Here is a 26,100-nt window from a genome sequence, read left to right as displayed (position 1 = left end):
GACTATGAACATTAAATAGTGTGTCAGTAGGTTAATCAGCAAATTAAAATGTTTGGACCGTATAACGGTGTGCTTTAGACTATTCATTATAATGTTATTAAAAAAAAAACAATTACAACTGACATTTGTGGTTGTGTGGCATTTGTCAAAAACTTAAAACACAATTGTCAAACAAAAATGGCAGACGCTGCTGTTGAAACGGCTCCAGCAGATGAAAATGATGATAACTGGCTTTATGGAGATTCAAATAATGATCAAACAGATACAGAAGCGCCTGGTACAGATAAGGAAGTAACAAAAATCAATTCCGATGTAGGCGCGGTAAGTTTTAAGAAGTTTATTTCAAGAAGTCCTAACCTTTACATTCGCAGTAAAGCTTTAAATACAAAAACAATTATTAATTATATCTATTGCGTAGGAAGGTGATGATAAAGATAACGAAGAGACTGAAGGGAATGAGGCCAACAACGATGATTCTCACTTCAACGATGAACATTTTGGTGAAGTTGACCGCGAAGAACAGGATCAAGCTAATGGAGATGCCGACAGTCAAGACAATGGAGACTCGGATTCGGACGACAGTGATGATGTTAAAGTTACAATAGGAGAAATCAAATCGGGGCCACAGGCGTACGCCAGTTTAAATATTAAGGTAATGACTTGATTGTATGCAATAAACAATCTATTTACTGCTCTCGAGAACTCTGAACCATGCACTCAGTTGCTTGTTACATGACATGTATTGTATTATCACATTGTACATAATGTTTTTTAAGTAAAGTTTTTAGCACTTCGTCTCATTTTAATATTGGTTGAAATAAAAATCAAAATCTAAATATTCTTTATATAATGTAAATACCAATATATTTATAAAAATAACAACTTTTTTTTATATCCGATTCTCCTATGTATTGACATATATTATTTACAACTTTGGTTTGCAATAATACTAATAAATAATTAAACATTTTATGCATATTTGAATTCATGTCATTATTATAATATAATTTTAAATTACAGCGAGGTGTAGGGCTCGTAGCTGCAGGAGGTGAAAAACCTCGGACTGGACCAGCTGCAGGCAGCAAGGTGACATTGGAGGATTTAGACGGTCCTGGCAGTATCAATGGAGTGCCAGCTTTGGAGTTTAATATTGATACAATCGAAGATAAACCATGGAATAAGCCTGGTGCTGATATATCAGGTACATTTTATATGAATTAATTAAAATTATATTTCTTGTTATGATAATTAGTTACAGTTTAAACACTCGGGCAACTTGCAGTATAATTTTTAGATTCCCTTTCCTAATGGATTATTTTAATATGTAACAAAAAATTATTATATCATCGATGAAAAAAAAAGATTGATCGAAGGATATTATTACTAAAATTACATGAATATTATTACTGTCCAATAAAATTAAACTGCACAAAATGTGGCCTTAGCTATTGCATTCTCTCCTAGCTTCAGAGAATCCTAATAAATTTCGCATAGAGGACGACAAAATATTCCTGCAACAAATCAGTGCATATGCACTGACTTTACTCAGTGTTTGTATTAAATGCCTTGATTTTGATGTAACAGCTGTTGTGATAGACTTTGTTTCAAAATTTGTGGTGTGGAAAATGTTCCAGTCTTCAAGCTATGAAAAGCTGTTACTTTTGATGATACTACTATTATGAATATATGATACTATTGATGAAATTATGAAATTTGATGTGTTCATTTGAGCACAGCTTAAGTTATAATAGACAATATCCTAATGAAGACGAGCCGCGGCGCCCGTTGATGTCTTTTAAAAAGTTTCTTTCGTACTTTAGGTGAAGTAATACTACAGCACTCTTTTTCTCATAACCACAATGGTATTACGAAATATAAATTTTATTCAATCGAATATTTTGTATTGTTCTTTTATTTTTTGATGACATAACAAGTTATTTAAATCAATCAAAATACCTTTTGTTCGTAAATTCAAACAGCGGCACTTCATAAGGCATTGTAGGGAACAATTTCTGATATGAATAATAGGTCATACCTCACGAGTTAGTTAAAAAATATATTTGTATCTAATTAATAACTTACTAGCGTCTAAGAAACCAGCTTAATTAGAAAGTAGTCACACTATCAATGCTACTAATAGGCATAGCAATTTTGTACATACTCATATGCAATAGCATATGAGTATGTACAAAAAGACATCAATTTTAGATTCTAAAAAAATCTTTACCAAGAGTTTACTCATTAAAATGATAACATTATTCTTTAATCATCATGATAATCAAGTAAACAATATAGTTACCGTTTTATTTCTAAATCGATATTGATTTTTAATGTAATCCTCACATAACACTTGTGGCATTTTTGTGAATGACAATGGTATCAGTTGAGGATGTTTTTTGACAACCAGCCACCTTAAATAGAAAATGTAAAATCAAAATATACTTCATTTAATTAGGCTATTATAAGCATTTTTGGGTCATCATTTAACAAACTATATTAAGTAAATTTACAACCTTAATGGCAACCTGTACCTCTTTTTGAACATTTAAAAATACAAAGTAATTTTAGTTAAATACAATTGTATTTGTATGTAATATATCCTGAAGTCAAGAAATATGATGATCACAATCAGTCATTTCTGTAATTATTCACACTATAATTAATATTGACATGTTCTAAATCTCTATTCTACTTCTTCCTCCAACCCAAATAGTTTTATAATGTTCATTCTGTAATATTACCAAACATCGTTAAATTTATTAATTTAAAAAAGATAACAAAATACTATTTTATAAAGTAAAATTAGCCTACAAATATGACCCACTATGGGGCCGAGGTTCACGCCATGCTAGGTTTATATGTAGGATTCATGTGTGGCAGATTTTCAATCGAAACACAAGTTTATCTTCACGAGATGAATTTTAGACATAAATGAGGCGTATGAAAGATGCTTGGAGATGTGTGTTTGTAACTTCTAATGTGTATATTTCAACTTTTTAGATTATTTCAACTATGGCTTCAATGAGGTGACGTGGAGTGCATACTGCGAGCGGCAGCGGCGCATGCGCGTCAACGAAGCGGGCGTGGCGCTGCACGCCGGCCCGCCGCCGCGCGCGCCGCCGCCCGACACCCGGAGATCCTCGGGTTATTGTTATTATGAGATGTTGATAACGTTATTTTATGCATTTTGTGTCGGAATTAAATGTCTGGAGACCATGGACCCGCAAATAAGTGGAGGCCCTAGAGTAACTGCGGCGTGGACACCCTAAAAACTCAAAAATTCTCATAATTCTCTCAAAAAATGCTCTCAATATCATAATTCAAATGTTCTTAAATAAAAATTTAAGAACATTTGAATTGATAGTTCTTAAATAATAATAATAATTTAGTAGAAATTAATATAGTATTCAATTTAATTATGTAACTATTTTCTCTTGTAACTAGGACCACCAAGACACGACGAAATGCCACCGGGAATGCAGAACAATTATCAGGCTCGTGAAAATACAATACAGGTAAATCGACAAAAAAAATATGATCTATATTATATCTATCAATACTTCGCGCAATTGTAAATTAATCATAAAAAATTATAAAAATTCTGAAATGCAGTAGCGGAACGGTAAATTTACTTTACCCTACTCTTTCAATTTTCATTCATAGAACAAATTCAAGACATCTGATAAGTATCAATGAACAAATGATTAATAATAAATTATCTATATTGAGTGTACGAAACAAATGAATAACGGAAAAAAGTAGCGCCTACATCCCCTCTGTCGCGCAGGTGATGACGGCCGAGCGGCGCGAGTACGGGCGCGTGCACGCGCGCGACGCGCCGGCGCCGCCCGCCGACTACTTCAGCGCGCCGCCGCCCGAGCACTACTACCCGCCGCCGCACGCGCCCTACGACGAGCCCTGGGGTACGCTCCTCCACTACACGCTAATCATGCGCCACGATTGTATGGCACTCGCCTGAATACTCTATTGTCATGTTTCCCGTTCTTTATTAGTATTTTCAAGTTTTTGAACCATTTGTTTTTGTATTTCTTTCAGGAAAAAAACGTAAATATTGTAAGTGGAATTATTATTTAAACATATCAATAATCTAAGTATTTGCATTAAAATATTCATTACTCTTGCAGCACATCCCGAGCAGAGTGGGTGGGCGCCGACTGAAATAAAGGAGCTAACTCCGGGACCAATGGGGCCTCCGACGATGGGACCCCCGATGGGTTTGACTCCCCCACTGGTCAATCCGCACAACATGCCCCCTGCTCACGTTTTAGGGGCTCCGTTTCCCCCACCATATCGTTCGCACGTGCCACCTCATTTACACGAACGCGACAGAGATAGAGAACGTGACAGAGACAGGGAAAGAGACAGAGACAGACTCCGAGAACGTGACGACAGAGATCGCAGGGACAGGGACAGGAGAGAAGAGGTGGGATACAAATATTATTATAATGTGACGGTTTTATTTTTGATAGCCAGTCGTTTTTGTTAGGGCCTCCACATGAGAAGACCCAAAGCAGTTACCCCGGTTGCCTTTCCTTAAATTGGGCCCTGTATTTACCTTTTGCAGACTCAATTTTAATTTTTTTTATGAGGCCGCTTAAAAAATCAATAATCAATCTCAAAAATATATAATAACAAGTCAAATGTACTTTTACATGCTACTAACTAATTATCTGATACAGAACATAAATTAAATCCTTTTTAGAAATTTCGCTTATACTATTTTTTTACTTTTATTATTTTCAGGAAGAAAGAGACCGGGAGCGTGAACGTTCACGTTCCATTAAACCAGATAGAATACGAGAGAAGTAAGTTACCATTAAAGAAACTATTTTAAATAGGTTTATTATATTTTTTATTTATAAAAATATCAATTATAAATACGTTGAAGAAAGTTGGGCGTAAAACTAGAATAAAAAAATAAATTACTTATTTTTTATGAAATTTACAGTCTTAAAACAATTGAGTATAAAAATAAATGGGACAAATGTTTGTAGATCGTATCGCCGGGAACGTTCGCGCTCGAGGTCGCGGCGCCACAAGTCCCGCTCGCGCTCGCCGCGACAGCGCGACCGCTCGCGGGAGCGCGACCACGAGCGTTCGCGCGAGCGGGACAGGGACCGGTCTCGTGACCGGGAACGGGGCATCAAGCCTAAAAATAAAGAGCCCAAAGAAAAGGACGAAGACAAATGATATGGATTACAAAATTACAATATGGGCTCTAGTTATAATTTAACTTGGAAATACATTATAAAAGTAACAGTGAAAGCTTTTTGTTTTATTTATTTCGTATTACAAACATACAGCATACCAAAGTAATCTACATATTATAATAAAAAATCGTAGGAGTAGCGATGAAATGGTTAGATTTATATGAACCATGCTATTTACTCATACTGTTACTGTTACTAAGATTACACAGTTTATTACAAATGTTCTTGATATTTAGTTGTTAATTTATAATACAACACAATGGCGTATTTCTCCAAATCTGCCATAGCAATTTAACACGTTCACTGCCACCTAAATTTTTCCTATGCTTATAGCGATGCCGGCATACATAATGCCGCGAACACGCTAAGCGTGTCCCCGGCATCGCAAGATAAATTGTATGGACAAGCGTAGCGTGTCCACTGGCACAGGAACAAAAAAATTATTATTTTTTTTGTTAAAACGGTCTTTGTTAGTTAATATTTCTTGTGTTATGCAATAATTAAGGTGTTTAGAATAATGTTGTCAGTGTTTTATCCTGGATTATGTCAAAAAACCGCTTTTATGGTAAGTAAACATCATAATGTAATCAGTGGTTGTAAAACTTTTTAATAAATTCCCACATATCATATTTATATTGGTGTCGAATTTGATATATACTTTTTATCGCGTTATGATTTAGTTCTTATTTCAATAAAAAAATTGTTCATGATATCTACTGTTACCTGTTATCTACTGTTGTATCCCTGCAAATGACGCGGGTCAGTTTGAAAGTAGCAAGGTATAATCAAATAAAATAAAATAGAACTTTCAATACAAATTAAAACAGAGTTTAAATTTCGCTTCATAAAATGTCCATAAAAATCCACCTTCTTTTTTTTGTTTTCTCAAATACATACTTATTAATTTCTAAAATCAATTTTTATCTCACTTGTTTCGTTCACTTTCTTATTAGTTGCTAGAAATGTTCAAAGGTCATAGGATATCGATTCGGTGCACATGTCTTGATATATAATAATAAAGAACAATTAAATAAGTAATAATTAATAAACAAATAATTAAAAAATAATCAAGCTTCTTGTAAGCTAAATAGTCCAGGAATTTTAGCACCAAAAATCGGTCCGCTCTACATAAAATCCTTCTACGTGATTTTTCGATTGGATTAGGTCGGAGAGCATGAAATTTTCTACTAATTTTATATAAAACTTTTTGTACACACTTTTTTTACTAATTTTATACAAAAATTATTGATTTACTTTACAAAAACAAATAATTTGGTTTTTATTTACTTAAATATCTCGGAAAATATCAACAATAGAAGGAAAAGTTTGGTATGAAAGAGGTGGGAAATTTTGTTTTCTACAAGAAAGATCTCTTCGGTTTTTGACGTAAAACTTACCGTTTCCGAGATATATGCAAAAAAACGTTTTCCAAGATGGCGGCTAACGCTCGCGGTTTCGGACGACAGAAACTCGATTTTATACTTGGGGGGCACCCTCCGACATAATCCAATCGAAAAATCACGTAGAAGGATTTTATGCAGAGCGGATATCTAAAATCTTGGACTAAAACTCGTTTTATTGTTTAATTACTTCAATTCTTGTAACACGAATTTGAAGTTGACATGAGTTTACATTTTTAAGGTAAATCAGCCTTATTTAGTGTTTAATTTTATATATTTGGTGTATGTATGTGGTAGTTAATGATTAATCGAACTAACATATAGGTACTTGTAATACATAATCAGTATCAGTATCAACATAACACAAAGTAAGACAATTTACTATAAACTTTGTCATTCAATAGGAATGGCAGAATTACGGCTTATATAGTTTTACTACAAAGGTGTATAAATTTTTATAATAATAGATATTTGTACAAAAAAAAAATGTAACAAAGTTCCGCAAATTTGAGAAAACAATAACAAAATTAGTTCAATTGTCACCAAATAAGCCATAAATAAAATGTGGTTTGTTGAAAAAACAGTTTGACAATCTATGATTATCCTTAATAAGTGAACAAGCCTAGCGTGTCGCCGGCATTACAAGACATTTTTTTTCTAAAATAAAAAAATATATTAATTTTTACGGGCCACTTAAAAACTCAGTAGCTTATCGCTTGAAGATTGCACACAATTAGTTTGAATGAATAATTTAGCCTAGTTTTTAAGATATCACTGAAATTCTTAGAACAAGCCTAGCGTGTTCGCGGCGTGGCTATAGAAATTCGCATGAACACGCTAGGCGTGTCGCTGGCACTGAACGTGTTAACCAATATTCAAAGTGCCGTCTTTTACAAATACATACATAACTAAACCATCGATTACCAATCAATTGGGTATCATTTGGGAAGGTTCGTACCTAATTGACGGTATAACAGTTCCCGAAGTAGAACACATCCGTAACCTAGTTATCGTTCTGGATACTAATGAGATATCATCTGCACATTGACTACTCAGTAAGCACGGCTAATAAAAACTTTGTTTTGTAGCGAGTTATTACTTGTGTTGCAGCGTAATAAGAATGTATAACAATGTATAAGCTTATATTGAAAAGTTTATATAAAACGTCCCTGTTGGTGATTTTATAAAAATAATTACTGGTTATTAATAACCATTTTTCATTTATAAATTGTTTTGTTTACAATGCTAATGAGATGCCGCGGATGGCATTAACTATAGTAGTAGAATTTCATTCAACATAGATAAATACAATGTATGAAATAAGTATTCGTAGAATTTATATTTTGACTTTATGACGTTTCGTAACGTGCGGTTTCACGGTTCACCGTACATATGTGTTCATTCGAAAGTAATAACTCACGCGATTGACGATTTAAACGCCGAATTGTTTCACTATTCCTCTGAAGAAATGCTTGTTGAATAAATTATACGTATTACATATAAATTGCTACTAAATGTTTTCTGGTCGAAGATTAATTATTAGTAATTATAATAGGACATTAATTCAAATTTATTTATTTACATCATACAAGTATTTTAAAAATATATTATTGAGCACTGTTGCAATAGGAAAAATCTACGATGTATTGAGTTAGATTATTAGAAGTTAATTTTTACTATTTATATTTTTAGAAATGTAAATACTTTCACAGAATAATGACTCGCCTGCAAGTGAGCTATAAAAGGGTTTCGTAATAAAACGACGGGTACTTTGTAATATTATTACAGAAATGCTTTATTAATTAATGTCTAAATAGATGGATCATCATATAAATGTTATCTAGTACAACCTACAAGACGGGACGGCTGGAGCCGCGATCAGTCACACCTCGTCGCTCTCGACGCCCCGCCTTATTCCATCACATACAGGTTTTACAAATCATTTTGTTAACATTTTTGTACAGCCATATACAATAATTTTATTTTCAATTACATCTAGACGTAAAAAATCTGAGGTGTCGTAGGAAACTACGCTTCCTATAAAAATAATTACAGAGGGGGAATGAGGAGCAGCTACGCTTGTGACGTGCAACCGGCAAGGCAGACCTCGGACTACAACTATCAGTACAGGACTTTACAATCATCACTATAACCTATGCACACAACATAAGCATCGCCCGCTCGAAGCGCGCCCCAACCTCGGGGGCTAACTAAATAACTTAAGTTACACGTTACATAAAAATATACAAAAATATCATTTTCACAAAATTATAATTGAAAAACTATACATGCCGGCGCTAAAATATTCGATAAGCTATGTACGATTTTAAAGCCGGTTTTAAACTTAAACGAGAGCTCGACTTGAAAACTACAAAATAATAATATTATAATCACGACTATAGTGCCGATTGTCTAGAACTGCCTGCGGCATTTTTCATCACTTTCGAAGATTCAAGGTCCCCTAGCCCAGCTAATAGTAAATCTACAACGAGCTAAATTACGGAAACGCGCGGGTTCATCGGACCGCAGCCTTTCTTCGATTCATAAATTACACGAGAATGAGAGACGTTCAAATATTTATACATAGATTCATACGAACAACGAATAATACTAGAACACTTAAGAGCTAGAAACGCAGTAATCGCTACGCCGCGGTGACGCGACGGCCGAGCACCGGTCGGCGTCGACGCTGTACAACTATTGTTACAGTATACAGTAATCGTATCGTTCTGTACATCAGTCTGCCGCTACTATGTACAGGGCGCCGTGCCGCGCCCGCGCGCCGCCCACGCCCAGCGCGGCCGCGCTCGCGCTGCCGGGCGCGCGCGGCGCTGGCGGGCGACGACTCTATAGTTACAAATGTACAATCGCAAATATTCACAAAATTTATAATAGGCGGGGATACCCGCGCCGTCGCATCAGCCTATCTCCGCGGGCGTTAATACTTCTTTACACAGACTACAGGACAGGATTGGGCTGGGGCGGCCCGATGGGTCCCAGTTCCGGCGCCTTCATGAAGAATTTCTCCAGTTTGGCGATGATGTGCTTGCCGTACGTGTACTTGCGCAGCGACCCGATGTGCGGTCGAATCTTGTGCATTAAAACTTTGCGCTGCGTCGGCTCCGCTACGTCTATCATCTTCTGAACTACGTAATTGGCGTATTGATCCTTCATCATCACATGGAGAGCACTAGAACAAAATATGATAATGATAAGTAATATATGATTTCGGTATTCTAAATGGTAAAATTCTGTCGCTGAGTCCACTTGAATAAATAACATTTTGATCGATTTTGTAATTGTCTTAGTAGAAAGGCCTATCACAATCGGTAGGGCGGGACTGCTCACTTGTCGTTGAAGCCGCACAGCTCGTCGATGAGCAGAGCGCGCTCGTTGCGCGTGGCGTGCGAGACGCACTTCTCCACCACGTTGGAGGCGAACTTGTGCTGCGACAGCTGGAGCACCTTCCCGCGCACGGCCGCCACCAGGCGCGAACGGTCCTCGGCCGCGCCGTGCTCCAGCACGTGCTGCACCACGTAGTTGCCGTACTGGTCCTGTGGTTTCAACGTGAATCGGTTACATCAAACGAATGCCCTTCGAGTGTCTGGATCGGCAGGCGAGCGACCCCGGTATAGTATGACACAAATTAGATGTAGCATCGGAAAATGCAATGGAATGAAAATAAAACCGATTACTGCCGATTTACACAACCAATAGAAATAGCTCGCTATCGCGCCATTCGACGCTATTCGTCGCTATAGATTCGCGCCTCAGACAAAGCAAGTGCATGTAAATCGACGCGTCAAATTGACGGATATATTAGGTCACATGATATTACAAGTTATTACGTTTGTGTAAAGATCATATTCGCATGAGAAATAAATATTGATAATTTGGGATAGCGTACTTAATTCGGATGTGATCGGTTTTACGAATTTAGCCGATGCGACATCTAAGTTGTGTCGTAGTATACCTGTATGAGCTGGTCGGTGTGCGCGTGCAGCTCGCCGAGCACGGGCGCCGTCTGCTCGGGCGTGCAGTGCTCGAGGATGCGCTGGATCACGCGGCAGCCGTACGGGTGCGTCGACAGAGCAAACACTTGACCCGCGAACGCATTGATTATGAACTGCAGCGCCGTCGGTTCGACGCATTCTATGCATTTTTGTACCTGCAAACGAATATTCACTTATTCATTTTTAAATTACAAATTTAGATAATAAAATGATATTTCATTTATTATGAATACTTTGTTTGATAAGGTTCTACCATTTGCTTTTCACCGTTATGCATGAGGTTAGTAAAAGTGATAGGGGAATAATATATATAGCATAATTTTCTTTAGTGATATAAACGAATGCATAAATCTGAATCATTTTCAACCATAACATAACACACTATGCACATTGTACTAAGATAATACAATAAATGACACGGTACTAGTTGGTTCGGGTACAGGTGTTAGGGATAAAAATTGAACGATATGCTATTTCAGGCTAAAATCTCTGTGCCAAATTTCATTCGGATCCATTCAGGCGTGATTGAGTAACAAATCATACTGAATTTGATTCTTCGTTTTGAAACAATTTTACAATTATTGATTGTCTAAACAAGAACTACCATATGTTCGAAAAATAAAATATCGTGACCTCATAAGAACCGACGTTAAAAACTCTCAGGCATTTTAATTGTCCACATGTGATTGTTAATATGTGTATGTACATTGAAGACAACAAAGTCAGGATACAATCGTTTCATTCAAAAAAGAAATGCTTTCAACCATGATCCCATTAATTGTATAAATATTGTATAACCTTTTAGACTCAACACGCACTTCTTTATTCAAATTTGCAACAAGCATCTCGAATGTTTTCTAGGACTCAAAAGATTATCAATTGATTTCTTTAAATTTATAACTCAAGGATTCTCTGGCTAACAGAATAATAACATACGGATAACAACTGCATCATCATATCGCAAAGCATAAGACTTGACACTGTGAAAGTAACGGCAAAATCAAAATCGACGAATAATTGGTTTTTGTAACTGTTGCAGTATTTTTTCTACTTGCAATTCCATTACAACTTGGCATCAGCAGTAAGGCCATGAAATTCAGATGACTCAACTGCATCTATCGATTTCCGCAATGGAGAATACACATTGCAGCACATTGGCTGATATTTTTCAAGTTTTTTTTGCTTAATTTTACAATATTTTCTATAAAATTTTAAATATAAAGTATTATCAGTAAAAATAAAAAAAATATAATAATGTTAGTTTCTACAAGACAAGGTTATAGTCACTTATGTGTATGTGTTTCAGAAATATCTGTCCAAAAATTGATCCATTGATCATTGATTGGTCATTTCGCACTAACAGATGAAGACCCTAACCCTGAAGACTATCTCCTTTATGGTCAACTCTCTGAATTCTATTGTTACAAAATACGTTAAAGTGTTGAGCGCACTTTCTCCTATTCATTCATTCCATTGTGATAGTTTCCGGACCAGTATTGACTGCAGTCAAGTAACAGAAGTATTATAATTACATAAACACAAACCAATACTTGAGAGTATCATTTACTAACAAAAAGATTTATATTTCGCCGCACACACATTACATCACAGAATATGCATTGAGAAGAAACAGTTAATATTTTAGTTTCTTTAAAATTATGCAATTGCTATTTAGCATCACGTGCTTATCACAAGGAACATAACTTAGTTTAAAATCAGAAATACAATCCAGTTGTATGCATTCACTAAAATATAAATATAATTTTATTAAATAGTAATTAGGACTCAACGGTACGATTTTTTTTCTACATTTTTACTTGCGCTCGATAAATTCGTTTAATTAACAATAGTGAATAATTATAATGAATAGCACAGCAGAAAGTTTGTAAGATATTAATATAAATATGAGACAACATCACATACATTACTCTGATCCCAATGTAAGTAGCTGAAGCACTTGTGTTATGGAAATCAGAAGTAACGACGGTACCACATACACCCAGACCTAAGACAACATAGAAAACTAATGGTAATCTACATCGACTCGGCCGGGAATCGAACCCGGGACCTCAGAGCGGCGTACCCATGAAAACCGGTGTACACACCACTGGACCATGGAGGTCGTCAAATCAAAAGTCGTGTGATCTAGTTTTGACGACCTAATAACACAAGTGCTTTAGCTACTTACATTGGGATCAGAGTAATGTATGTGATGTTGTCTCATATTTATTTATTTATTTATAGTTTAACTTACGACGTGGTTTCCGTTCTGGTCTTTGACACACTTGAGCACGTGCCCGTCCAGCTCGCGGACCACCTCCTGCTGCTGCTCGGCGGGAATCGACTCCAGCGCCTTCTGTATCACGCGGCAGCCGTACATCTGCAGCGCCAGCGCCAGCACGTGTCCGCGCACCTGGCACGCCATACAAACGCATATGTTATTGTTGTCGTAAATTTTCGCGATAATTACACATTTAAATAAAACTAATTATAACGGATGAATCGCGTATATTAATTATTTTCAAACATCAATGGTCACGGGTAGACTACCCGTGACCACGAACACTGCAAAGTGCTCGAAACGTCGGGATGTTTAAAAATAATTAATATACGCGATTCATCCGTTATAATTAGTTTTATTTAAATGCATATGTTATTACTAGTCGAAGAAAACGTTCACGAAAGAAACTCCAGAATTCAAGTTCTTGTTATAAATGTAGTCTTTGTTGGATAATTTTATTGTTGCAAATGAAAATAATTCAAATATTGTAAGCTAATACGCCACTTTCATATATATGTATAAATCGTTCATCAAGATGATTTTCATTGGTCTCATGTGTTGGTATTTCGTGTCGATTGACAGATTTGTAAAATGATCTGGGTAACTTTACTATTTTAGCATTCAAATAAATGTTATATTGCTAAATAACATTGAAGTAATGCAATTGAAAACTCATAAAATTAAAAGCAATGTTTTGTGTGTAATATTAGTCTTGCATGTTTTCTAATTTTGCCCTTGCACAATTTGTCTATTACATGAATGTTGAAATATCGTTTGTTTGGATATGTTTGAGGATAAAATTTTAGAACTCGTGAAAGTTAAAACATATCTCCTTACCTTTTGCGCTAATGTTGTTTTCTGTTCCGTTGTGCCGAACTCAAAAAACTTCTGGATTACATAATTTCCGAAGACGTCTGTCATGAGGCTGTAGGCGGCTCCAATAATTTCATTAAATACCATTAGTTTTTCTTGGACTGTCGCTCTCTCCAGTTTTTGTTGTATAAATCTGAAATTGAAATATATGTTTCGCACCAACGTAGTCTCGTTTCCAGACAATCACTGGTGTGTTTATTTGCCAAACAAATGCTTGTTGACAAATTGATGTTATATTATATTTGCGCAAGCCTTTAAGAGGATATGTTAATCGACAAGCTAGTCACGAGTAAACATGGCTTTTAAGTATATTTAGTATAAACCTTGATTTTCGTCTTTCACATTATCCGCTGTTTGAACTAATATGACGAAACGCAAGTGTTCTTAATATTAAAATGTGTAAGCTTGTTTACACTGCATTTTTGTATTATAATAATGTATAATGCACTTCACTTAAATAGAAATTTATTTAATATGACAATGTAACAATTTTTATCTTTTATGTCGGACCTTGTCTTCGCCTTGAAAACTGTCTACGATTTTAAATAAACAACTTTTATAACTTAATTTGTTTTCACACTTGCAAGGCGAAACAATAGTTGTGATTGCTCACCTGGACCCGTGCTGGTCCTGCGAGAACTCTACAATGTGATTGGCGAGGTCCCGGAGCTGTAGGTTGGGGAAACGATTGTTGCGGAAGTCTTCCAGGAGGCGCGAGCGTCCCGCGGCTGGTTTGTCCCCTGCCACCAGGGCGCCCACTGAGCCCACGCCCACGCCCACCCCTACGCCCACGCCGACACCTACACCGCCCACACCGCCTCCTACCAGTTCTATAAGAAAAAAAAAACTTTACTAATCATGTGCTCCAACTCCAGAAAGCTACACTAACGAGTATTAATTTGTGGGCAATTATTTGACATTGCGAATTATTTTAGTCGTAATACTGCTATACTTTGAAAATAGCTTAACAAGTAACTTTAGATGACATAATACACTTTTTTGCATAGTTGTCGAATATGCTCAGCTTGATCGCACAAGTGTTCGATTCGTAAATATATTTATTTAAATAAGCAGCAATGAATTTTCGGTACCTTAACCGAAATCTAACCTATCAAATAAGAAATTAAAAAGCGAGTATATAATAATTTGACAAAATTTCTGATGAACAATTGATATGCGTAATATAATATATGTTTACTGCTATGGACCTATATTTAAATGTTTGATTTTTTTAAAACAACCTGTTTAGATTATTCTAAGATGATTATGAATCAAAGCGGTAATTATCTACCGCAAAACTACAGTTTGCCTGATTTTCTCAGTAATTTCGTTACGTCTGTGATGCAAGATGATTGCAGCGTACGTATCGCGCCACATCACTAACCCTTGTCCGGTTATAACAGACCGACCAATTTATTGTAACAACTGTCTTTATAAAAAAACAAAGCGTAAAAATAAAAGCTATCTGGTCTAAAATATACAATGTCTGACAAAACTAGGATGGTTCCGAATCTCGTCGCTCTCATTTGAAAAGCCTCGGGGGAGAATTTCGAAATTGTTCGTTTAAAAAAAAAAAAACAAAACGTACCATCGAGAATATACTTTTTTTGTAAGTTTATGAGATGACAGTAATAATAGTTGAAATTAAAATTCATTTTATTACGCAGAAAACGTTAATATGGATCAATATATATATATGTATTTAAAATATACTACTTACATAAATCTCTGTAAAGGTAAGTAAGTGTCAAAAGTCTCGTGGAATCGCTGTAAATACATCGACCTAATGCCGTACCAACCTGAGATAGTTCCGACTCCACTGAGTTTGCTCAATAACGATGATGATGATCCGAACATTCCACCATTCGATGTTAGACCTTGTGCTAAACTGCTGACGGCTCTGTAAGGTAAATAATAAACTATTCAAATAGTGGAAAAACGCACGTGTTTTATATAAGACACGTAGTTTGAAAGTATAATGAAGAACGTGGAATTAGATGACCATGCTCGAATATAAGTTTAGCATCATTACAACTGTACATGGGTAATGCGGCTAACATGTACAATGATGATTTACAAAGCTATTTACAATGTTACAACTAAGTAATCCCAACGCACGCGACATAACTACGCCACACTAACCAGAAATGTATATACATCCATTTAAATTCCATCATTTATTTATATTATGATTGTTAATACATTGTGTTAAGTATCGTCAATTATGTGTTCGCAGGTAATTATGACATATCGCGGTAGACACATTCTTTGCAGATGCAGCTAAATAGTAGTGTTAACACGTAGCTCTTTTGATTTATATTTTCATTTTATCTATAATCATATACTAATTTGCATATTCGATTAAACGAAAATATAAATATATTATTTTAGGTTCAACGTGAGACAATTCAGCGAGTATGTCGGCAGTGGTGTCGGTAGTGTCGGTGGTGCGGTGTGGTGTCGGCGGGGCACCTGTACTTGGCGGTCTCGGCGCCGGGCGCGGCGGACACGGGGCGCAGGCCGACGGGCCCGAGCGCGGCGCCCAGCGGCGGCGACAGCGGCGAGGGCCCCCACTTGCGCGCGTACTCCTGCAGCGCGACCGCCCCCCCGCCGCCGAACTCGAGCGAGTCGCGCCGCGTCGCCATGGCGCCTCCTCCGCCTGTAACAACATACCTCCGCGCTCCACTCTCCGATCTTCTTTCCGACTCCTCTCCTAGTCGCGGCGCTCAACTCTGTACACTCTCTTATGTACAAATTTGAACTTCGGCTACTTTTAGATTTTTGCATTTTATTTACAAATTATGGAATCCTGTTCGTTTGAGGGCAGACTCAGGATTGAAATATTTTTTAGAGTTTTATATTAAAAACGATTTATACACTAAATTGTTATCTGATATCGCTTAAATTGTTATTGGTTTATTTTCTACTTCTACGCATGAGATATTCCAAACTAACGAATAAAAATGCAAATCTAACTACTGACTCAAACTTTGAATGACGGTTAATCTTAAATAACAAATTCTTTGCCCCTTTGTTAAAATAAAAATATTTCAGGGGTAACTTGAATATAAGGAAATGACAATGGTACACTAATAAACATATATAAAAGCAATTACAAGGCAATATGTACAATAGTAAGGAATGAGATACACTAAATAAATACACGACATGCGACTGTATAAAATGATTGGTGTGTAAAGTTCGTAAAATCACGAATCTCATGCTCCAGATTAAAAAAGAATCAACCTAATGTCATTGAATCTTCACGATTTTGTTCATATATATTAAGATAGCCGGGAATTTAAATTATAATTTAAAAAAAAGATTAAATTTAAGTAAAACAAAATAATATCGGCAACAGTAGCGATACTTTTAAGTCTTTAAGAAAATATTCTATTCTGTGCTTATCTAGGTAACCTCATTCTGTTTAAATAAAAAGTAGGCTGGTTTTTAATATAGCTTTTAATAAGCAAGAACAACTGACCAATATAAAATAATTATGTCGTGTGATCTTAAGTTATAATAGTCAAACGCAAGAGTTGATAAAAACAGCCTACAGAGAATAGAGACGTATTTTAGAAGAATAACTTCTCTGAGCAAACAAAATAAAAAGTGATTTCTTTGTTTTAAATCTCAACCACAACTAGTTTTTGGCTTCATTAGCGATTTAAATTTGATTTGGTATCGCAGTATATGTTTATGAGATATTATGCATTCCAGTAACATTGAATCACATTTATTAAAAACAAAGACACATTAGTAGGTCGTTTATTGCAATACACGCAAATCGTATTATTATTAAAGCAAGTCAAGCAAATGGCTTTAAGATATTCATCACTTTTACACATTTAAACCAGTTATGGAACCGATATCAAGACGTTGTTTGTGTCACTCTCTTTAACATTCACTATTTCTTGGCCCAATTTATTGTTTTTCATTAACACGTTAAGGTTGAAGACTGACCTCGTGATTGCTATAAGTTAAATTAACTTATAAATATAATTAGTATGGCAGATATGTATATATTTTTAATATGAAGATAATTTCAATATACATATATTGCTAACGAGTATAGGTTTCGTTTGTTTCAAAGAGCTGTGACAATACTTTAATCGTCAAATAAAAATGTAGAAATTTAAAGAGAACTAAGATTTTATTACAGATTGTTAAGTTTACTAGAAATGGTTTATATGATAGTAAGCTGCCTTTCATACCTAGCACTTGTATATTTTTTTTAATTCGTCTTATGTTTATAATGGTTATGGATTTGCGTAAACAGTATTTACCATAATTGCTACTAGAAAACTTGAACTTTTTATAGGTAGTCAAAACTCACGACATTCAGTTAATTATTTCACTATCTGTAATATGAATATTATTCATTAAAATATACATGTTTGTAGATAATGAAATTTAATAAATTGTAGGAGCAGAATTATTACGTTTATTTTATAGGTCTACGATATACGAGGTACGTGGAATTTAACCTTCACAAAAGGTCATAAGGATCGATTTAAAAAATAGATGTGGATGAGTATTATACGAATATGTAAAATTGACATCTGTTATTATTGTTTAGTATCTACGTAGAGTGATTGTTATCATTAAAATATTCTAGCCGCTGGGCGATCATAATTTTTTTCAAACTAGTTAATATAGTGTTTAGCCCTAAATATTTCTAAATAATACGTAAGACGTCGTAGTACCGAATCAACAGCGCGTACGGTTTATTACCATTGAATTAAAGTAATTTACTTCTTATACATAGAAGTTGCTTTTGTTTAGACTATTTACAATGTGTTTGTGATAATGTGCAATTTGTGTTTTGTAAATTTGCTATTTCAACATTATCCAGTATGAATAGTTTTTACGACAGATATCACAATGTCATCTGAGGACAATGCAATTGCTTTGTATTTCCTATAAATTAAAATCGAAACAGAATGTGGACTAAAACATACCATTACGGGTATAAATGTTAGTAAATAAAAAGATATAACATTAAGATGCCACTGAAAGCACTAATCGAAAGTGACAATATTAGTTACTTCGTATGAGTTTCAAGCGGAATTATGAAAAATAAGCATGTGTTTTAAAGAAGGATAATAAGGGTTGTTGACTGACCAGGTTGCTGTTGCTGGGGCTGAGCGGAAGTGGGCGGTCCGGGCGTAGAGGCGGGGTGTGCGGGCGCGGGAGGGTACTGTCGCGGCGCCAGCACACCGCCGGGTGACACCAAACGCAGCGGCGTACCGTTACGGCCACCCATCACTAGAGATCCCGGATCGTAATATGGGATCACGTATTGTCCCTGCCCGTTCACTTGCTGTTCGCCCTGCTGTGGGGTCAGCGGCCGGCGCGGTTGCTGAGCTTGCTGCTGCGCCGGCTGTGCGACTAGTCCTGGGTACACGCCCCATGGGGCCGCTACGCCGTAGTACGGAGGTACGCCAGCGATCAATGCACTCACGTACGGCGCGCCCTCCTGGCCCGCGTTTATCACATACGGCGCTTGTGTGAAAGCCTGTTGGGCGGCAAGTTGCTGTTGCAGCTGGAATTGTTGTTGTTGCTGTTGTTGCAACAGTTGAAGCTGCGCCGCAGCCGCTTGACCGCCAGCCGCCGCCGCTTGTTGTGATCGGAAAAGTTGCTGTAACAAAAGAGAAATGCATTCACTCGAAAGTTTTTAAGGTGTACATTACAAATAAAATTTAAACAAACATTTTATTTACTCTATCCCAACAGTGTATACACTCTTACATCAAACGTATATCGATAATTGAGAGCTTTTCGCTGTGAACGAGTCCTATATGTTTAATTAATAGAGAACTGTATCGCTTATTGTTTTTTATCCGAGGTTGCAACGCTCGAGGGTTGCTCGCCGTGAAGCGCGCTAATTAACACAATCGTTTAAAAAGTTAATAACAAGCCGCATCCCTGTCCGACGCATATGCTGCTACTGGCTACCGGATTTTTTCAATTTTTTTGCAAGTAAAAACATTCCATACTTTATAGAGATTATACGTTGCAATTAACTGTGAAGAAAAGATAAAATCCATGCAATAACATAAAAGTAACGTAATAAATCTCGGTTTTGGAATCATTCAAAGTGATGAACAACAAAAACTGATGGTTGTGTAATATATATTTGGATAGCATAAAGGTATTTCGACTGTGGTGATTCAGAGTGTTGAGCGCTTAATGCGAGTGTGATGTCATCGTGGACGGGCGGCTCCATTTACCTGTTGAGAGGAGATTAGTTGGCATGGCTCCAGGGCACACGCCATTACTGTAAACACAGTGATACATCGCATACAACACAGTTCGTACCGGCCGCGTCTGTGCCGCCACCTGCCTACTCGCCTACCGCAGTTTCGTTTACCAGCGAACGACCTTGGCACTAAATCGTTTGTTTATACGTTTACGCGTAGCTTAGCTTAAAACAAGTATTTTGTATACATTTTTGCAGGAATAGCCTATCTAAACCAATTACACACCCACTAATAAATAAGATTTTAAAAAACAAGATCTTGGATAAAGGAGTCGGCTTTCTTCTTTCCTTGTTCTAATAAGCTGTGGATGCATTAAATGATTAAAATTTCATCGATATAAGCAAAGATGTTAAACTTCAAAACAGATGCCAGCCATCATGGTAATTTTAATTACGGTGCTCCTATATCCCGTTGCCTATTTTATTTTTCATTAGCTAATTGACACGAAATGATTATCAGAGAGTCGTAACTTCGCGGGCGGGTAAGTCTTAGTCTCATCGGGTGGGAGATTCCGTTTGATCTCGTAGCGCGTCGCCTTCTGCTTCTACGGCAATTTAATTCATCGAGGTGGTGTAATTGGGCGTGCGGCGGGCGCGGGAGGCGCACGTGCGCTAAGCTGGGCAACTTGACCGCAACAAAATGAAGTCGTCTGTGTCGTTCGGAGGTGGCGGCGAGGCACCGTCTCGCATTCAATTAGACGTTCAGTAATCCGGCTGCGGCGAGCTTCGATACCAATTACAGGGTTATTAGTGACGGAACGTTTGTGCACGACTCCGTCTGCTCATCCGATGCTTTATTATTGTGCGCTTTACGAAATCAAAGCTGTAAATATGTTTACATTTTGAAATTAATACCAACTTGTCGTTTTAACAGGAAAATTATATTAGAATGTAATGATCTCGCTATAAATTATTATCACTGAAAATACTAATACACAATACAAATATCGTTTTTACAAACTGATATTTTTGCTTCTATTTTTTTTGGAAATACATTGAGGATATACAGTAAATATCACAGAATGTGTTTGTTTAAAGACGTCAGCAACCGCTTGCACCATGCCGATAAAATGCAATATGTCGTTATTGTTTTGAAATACTAGTATTTCATTTGCATACATAAAAATTTAATTCGTAGGCACTGGATTACTCTGCTAAGATCAGTCATTATATATTTAAAACATAATATCATACAATTCTGAAACAACAACAAATATTTAGGTCAAATAGTAGGAAATTATTTAAAGAAAATTTAAGATGTTTAAAAGGGTTGTAATTGTAGTAACTGTTATGTTTATATTTAGCAAAGTAACTAATCTATATATTTAGACTAGTTACGTGATAGCACCTTAAATAAGACTGTGACAATCTAATAATGACATAACGAAATAATCTAATATAAGATGCTGCGTCACGAAATGAACAATAAGTGTCCAGGTACACGCGAGCTGGGCCGCTGTAGAAATGGCGTTGGAAGGCATTTATTATTAACGCAGACGATGACGAGGACGACGCAGCGCGGCTCCCGCGAGGATCGCTCGCTCGAGGCGTCGGCAAACAAATTACGCGACAAAGCAATCAATTACAACGACAAGAACGTAGCTGTTCCTCTTGAATCGAACGCTACGTCAACAAGAAGCTTTTAGCGGCGGCGACGAGGTGCTTTCGAACGAGATACCTTCGCATTTAACGTCTTTTCAGTATAATTGTTTACGGACACGAAATAAGTATTGTAAATAGAGAAAAAGAAAACCGTTTTACAAGTTGGAAAATTAGATTGTTGATCGAATACAAAAGCTAATTTAGGGCGAATCGGAGTCGACGGGGTCGGAAGTCCAACGAGATTACGGGGATACTCGTGACTGGCGCGCTCAGTCGGCGTCGCCCGTGGTTGACGTATCTTGCTCTAACGAGTTTATCTGCCCCGCGGGCTGCCGCTACCTCGACGACGCTCATCTCTCACGCTATCACTGGCTAAATGTAATCAATTTCAGGGTAATCTTTTTGTTCGAAATGATTTTTAACGTCATTTTATACCATTACTAAGATTTTTGTATTAAGAATATCGTAACATCATAAGGACGTTACAATCAGATCATGAGTATTTTACATGAGTCTATTTTTATTATGTAATAGGACGCTAGCAGTAAAAATGTGCCTATATACTTGAAATGAGGGAATGGTTCGTGTTTTAATTACAAGATTTCATTGGGTACCTATTACAACCTTCACGAAAGAACGCCTGTAGATTTTCATGAAAAGGTGGCAAAGGGCGAGGGCGGGCTCAAGTTGGGCGGAGCGCAGCCACGCCCACGCCGCCCACGCCCTGTCAGAATTACAACTTAATGTTTGTATTGACAAATATCACTTTAATAAACCGAAAACTTGTAGCCAAACTACAAATTAATAATTGTACTTCATTTCTTGAAACGTGAAAGTTTATATATATTTTTGGAAACATACTTCAAATAGAAAAAAATAATTTAAATACATATTATGGGTATTATTGAAGACTTTACGAAAAATAGGAAGTTTGTTCGTATTAATGAATGGATATCGTTATATACGAACAGCACCGTATCATTCCGTTTGTTTACGAATTCTGTTAGTGGTTGTTGACCATTCAGCTTTGCAAACATTAACTTATACACAACACATAGGGGAGAGTTAGGAAAATGGGCCCATGTAAGAAACAGTGAATAGAATCGGTTTTTGTTACAATTTCATATTCTTTTACGCACAAATTAACTAACGCATGCATACATTTTGTCGATCGTTGTCATATAAGTAATGCTAAAGTAATCTGATGTAAGTGCAGATGGCGACTTAAGTTTGGCTGTCGTAGCAGTTTCGGTTGCTTCCAAGAGGTTCCAGAATTTCAAAGTCCGGTTAAGGTACAATTTTTGGGGGCCGTAAAACCTTTAACTAAACTTTAAATTTATTTAAGAATACTAAATAAACAAGTCTTATTATATACTTAATAATACAGGATTATATAAAAGACACAAAAAACATAAATATCGGTGTAAATCCTTATTTATCATAATTTTTTCGGCGGAATCTACATTCTGGTGGTAGCTTTACATAAATATAACCTTACGAAAATGATGATTCGAGCGCTTTAATAACTTGTATAAAAAAGTACTATACTTTGACTTTGATCCCCTCATAGGGGGTGTACGACGCTGTTTATACTATGAAACACGATACCTCCAATATCTTCCTTTTCTATTTATACAATATTTAATTATGATATTTATTTAGGTATATGTTCAACTTAAGGTATATCTTGACGCTATTGTACGTTTCGCTTGCGAAACTAAAACTTCTTAATGTAATTTGTGATTAATCTTGTTACTGCATAATCCTGTTAATATATGGCAATAAGAACATGGAGGTTTATTGCTCAAGTGTTTCTTGTTTACCTATGATAAAGATACTATTACCTGCGTTATTAAAATGGTAACAACACATGTATGTTATAATTTAATCTGTACATCGTTTGGGATTTTTGATTTTATTTATATTAATTAAAATTTCCTTTATTCTTGAGTTGATTATAAACTTACGACGTTATGAAACAGTGGGTCCCATTGACACAAGTATGTACCTATTATGCTCACATGGGAGCCCAATCTTAAAAAAGTTATGTATACTGTGGTAAAAAATAGCTATTTTGTTTTTTTTTTATTAATAATTTGTCACAAGCTTTCATGTATTATATAAATTAATTCAACTGAATTTATATTATAATTGATTTTTTCATAAAAAGCAACAAATGGGCTACCTATTTGATGTATTTCATCGACACATACTTGTCGTACTGTAAAATATCCAAAAAATTCGGTCATAACCACCCGACGGGCCCGCACAAATCCCCGCAGTTACTAAAATCATTGCTTGATAAAGTCAATAATATGTAATACGTACAAAAATTAAACGGTATTTCATAAATGTAAAAACCGTTTAATATTTCAATGAAAGTGTTTTTTATAGATTCAATTGTTAAGATTAGTATAATCTCAAAATATGTGTAACGTATATTATTTGTATTGAGTATTTGTTATTTGTGTTTGCGTATTTCATACAAAGATTATTATTTATTAGTAACTGACGTTCTAACTCTTTATAAACATATCTATAAACCTACTAGACTTATTGAAGACGAATAGAAATGTTAAATTTACGGGAGGTTTAAAAAATGTCAAATATTTTAGTATTATTTAAAAATAAATATATGCTAAGATATTACGTTAAATGTTACACAACAAAACAGAAAATAATTAAATATTTGTAATTATATCATGGCTCGTATAATTATTACACGTTTTCTTATGTAATCTCTGAACTTTTAATTACACACGTAGTGTTTAAAGTGATGATAAAAATCAATTTGTTTGTTGTAAAAATCAATACATTTGGCGAATTTGTTTGAAAAATTTCATTCGCATAAACGCCGGCATAACTTAAATATTGGATTATTAAGAGCCCTGTTGGTTCAATAGATACAAGACGTGAATCTTAATGTAAGTTCAAACCCGTGGCAAGCACCACTTAATTATGTCTAGTTAAATTCATTTCGTGCTCGTCGGTAAAGGAAAAAAGTCGTAAGGAGACCTGCATGTGGTGTATCATAATCTTTCAGCTGAAATAAATACACCTTCACCCATCAATGGACTTTCAGACTGTTAATTTTTATTTATTGATTATTATCATAATCATTTCATGTTTTGCTTTGTTAAATAAAAAATATGAATTGTATTACTTACTGTCCAAGAAATAAAAGTTTTTAAATTGGGAGCAAATAAAAATTTTATGACCTAATTTCGTAGGCCTCCATATATAGTAATACAGACAGAAAATACTTTTAAGATATAAGGTGCTTGTGGTAGATGGCGATGGCTGCGGTCAGTGGTCGACGGCGGGGTGCGGTCGGTCGAAGCTTTTATCAAAATTAGCAGGCGCGCCCGCGCTGCGGCGCACCCCGCTCATAAAACACCACCGTCATCGCCGCATCGACGACTTGGGAGCCACACCTAGTTGTCGCACCCTCATAACTCACCCTTCTGTCAGTTATTTCGAGAATAACATATTTTACAAGGTTGTTCCGGCAAACATCCGCACGTCTACTCAAATTGGCAAGAAGAACACAAAGCGCCCACGTCCGACAACATTTTTCACCCACTTTAAGTCCTAAATGGCTATCATAGGGATAAACACGGTCGGTAGAGATTTAAGCGGCTCTAACGAAACCGACGAAGTGGAATACAGTAAAAAGGCAACATTTTGAGGAACGCTGGATTTATGAGGATCAGTCGGTCACGTCTTATATTTCCTTCTATTATGAGATATAGTTGTGAATTTTGCAGCGATATCTTACAAACATTTATGTTAACAAATTATTACAGAGAGCGCATTTTGTTACATCCCTTAACGATATAAACTAGTAGTCCCGTAGCCAGTGTCGTAAGAATAAAGCCGTAATCTTATTTCGAGATGATTGGAATAGTAATGGTTCTAAATCAATGACCGAAGTGAGTTTGTGACACAATAAGTTGGTCAAGCGGCCGAGGTCGGAACACTTACACTACTCACCTGCTCAACTCAGCTGTTTAACCTATCATCTGTATGCAGGTTAGCTCTTGCAACATTTGTTTCTTTTACTGTTCTAAGATAGTATTGAAAATATTCATTACATAGGGAAGCATCTATTACAGCGAATAAAGCATTTAATTGTTTAATAAAAGCAAATATCTTTATTAGCAAAATATATGGAACAGAAATATTATATTAATTTCTAGTACAAGTAACGATATCAAATGTAACCGTATGGCTCACTAATGGAACATTTCGAATAAGATACTTCAACTATGCGGACGCACGGCAAGCCCGAGAAGAACGAGTACTACCAATTGCTGTGTCGGAGATTTAATGAATGTCAAAATGTATTTCTAAGCATACTAATTTTCGAACGTTGTTTTCCTTGCGGAGAGCATGACGTGAATCGTAAACACAAACTGAGTAACAATTGAAAACTTGT

General features: G+C 36.0%; 2 protein-coding genes across 5 annotated transcripts in view; one reads left to right on the top strand and one right to left on the bottom strand.

The window, feature by feature from the left end:
* Positions 1–145: 145 nt before the first annotated feature.
* LOC124541015 (pre-mRNA 3'-end-processing factor FIP1) lies at positions 146–5,286 on the top strand. 2 transcript variants are annotated; one of them, XM_047118792.1, is made up of 10 exons: positions 146–321; positions 419–652; positions 1,021–1,201; positions 3,001–3,144; positions 3,445–3,515; positions 3,788–3,923; positions 4,057–4,074; positions 4,146–4,444; positions 4,765–4,826; positions 5,016–5,286. In XM_047118792.1, the coding sequence occupies exons 1-10, from the start codon at positions 178–180 to the stop codon at positions 5,209–5,211; spliced, it is 1,485 nt and encodes a 494-aa protein (XP_046974748.1). In that variant the 5' UTR covers positions 146–177; the 3' UTR covers positions 5,212–5,286. The 2 variants fall into 2 exon arrangements, with proteins under 2 accessions (XP_046974748.1, XP_046974755.1); XM_047118799.1 differs by lacking the exon at positions 4,057–4,074 and having other exon boundaries at positions 147–321.
* A 3,112-nt stretch (positions 5,287–8,398) lies between these two features.
* The window catches only part of LOC124540513 (maternal protein pumilio), a 69,656-nt gene continuing 51,954 nt past the window's right edge, over positions 8,399–26,100 (bottom strand). For all 3 annotated transcript variants that reach the window (XM_047118150.1, XM_047118140.1, XM_047118160.1), the window contains 9 exons: positions 18,923–19,439; positions 16,271–16,457; positions 15,598–15,698; positions 14,412–14,628; positions 13,763–13,931; positions 12,899–13,057; positions 10,605–10,799; positions 9,980–10,185; positions 8,399–9,821 (listed from right to left, as the gene is read on the bottom strand). In XM_047118150.1, the coding sequence (XP_046974106.1) occupies positions 9,590–9,821; positions 9,980–10,185; positions 10,605–10,799; positions 12,899–13,057; positions 13,763–13,931; positions 14,412–14,628; positions 15,598–15,698; positions 16,271–16,457; positions 18,923–19,439 (1,983 nt within the window). In that variant the 3' untranslated portion in view covers positions 8,399–9,589. The remainder of the gene's footprint in view (positions 9,822–9,979; positions 10,186–10,604; positions 10,800–12,898; positions 13,058–13,762; positions 13,932–14,411; positions 14,629–15,597; positions 15,699–16,270; positions 16,458–18,922; positions 19,440–26,100) is intronic.

The sequence above is a fragment of the Vanessa cardui genome, chromosome 2 (genome assembly GCF_905220365.1).
Source record: "Vanessa cardui chromosome 2, ilVanCard2.1, whole genome shotgun sequence".
NCBI classification, from domain to species: Eukaryota; Metazoa; Arthropoda; class Insecta; order Lepidoptera; family Nymphalidae; genus Vanessa; species Vanessa cardui.
This window is presented reverse-complemented; position numbering and strand designations above follow the sequence as displayed.

Excerpts from the sequence above, each read along its gene's own strand:
- LOC124541015 (XM_047118792.1), top strand. The coding sequence starts at position 178 with ATGGCAGACGCTGCTGTTGAAACGGCTCCAGCAGATGAAAATGATGAT. Across the intron at positions 3,145-3,444 it reads CGACACCCGGAGATCCTCGG|GACCACCAAGACACGACGAA; the intron begins GTTATTGTTATT and ends TCTTGTAACTAG. Across the intron at positions 3,516-3,787 it reads CTCGTGAAAATACAATACAG|GTGATGACGGCCGAGCGGCG; the intron begins GTAAATCGACAA and ends TCTGTCGCGCAG.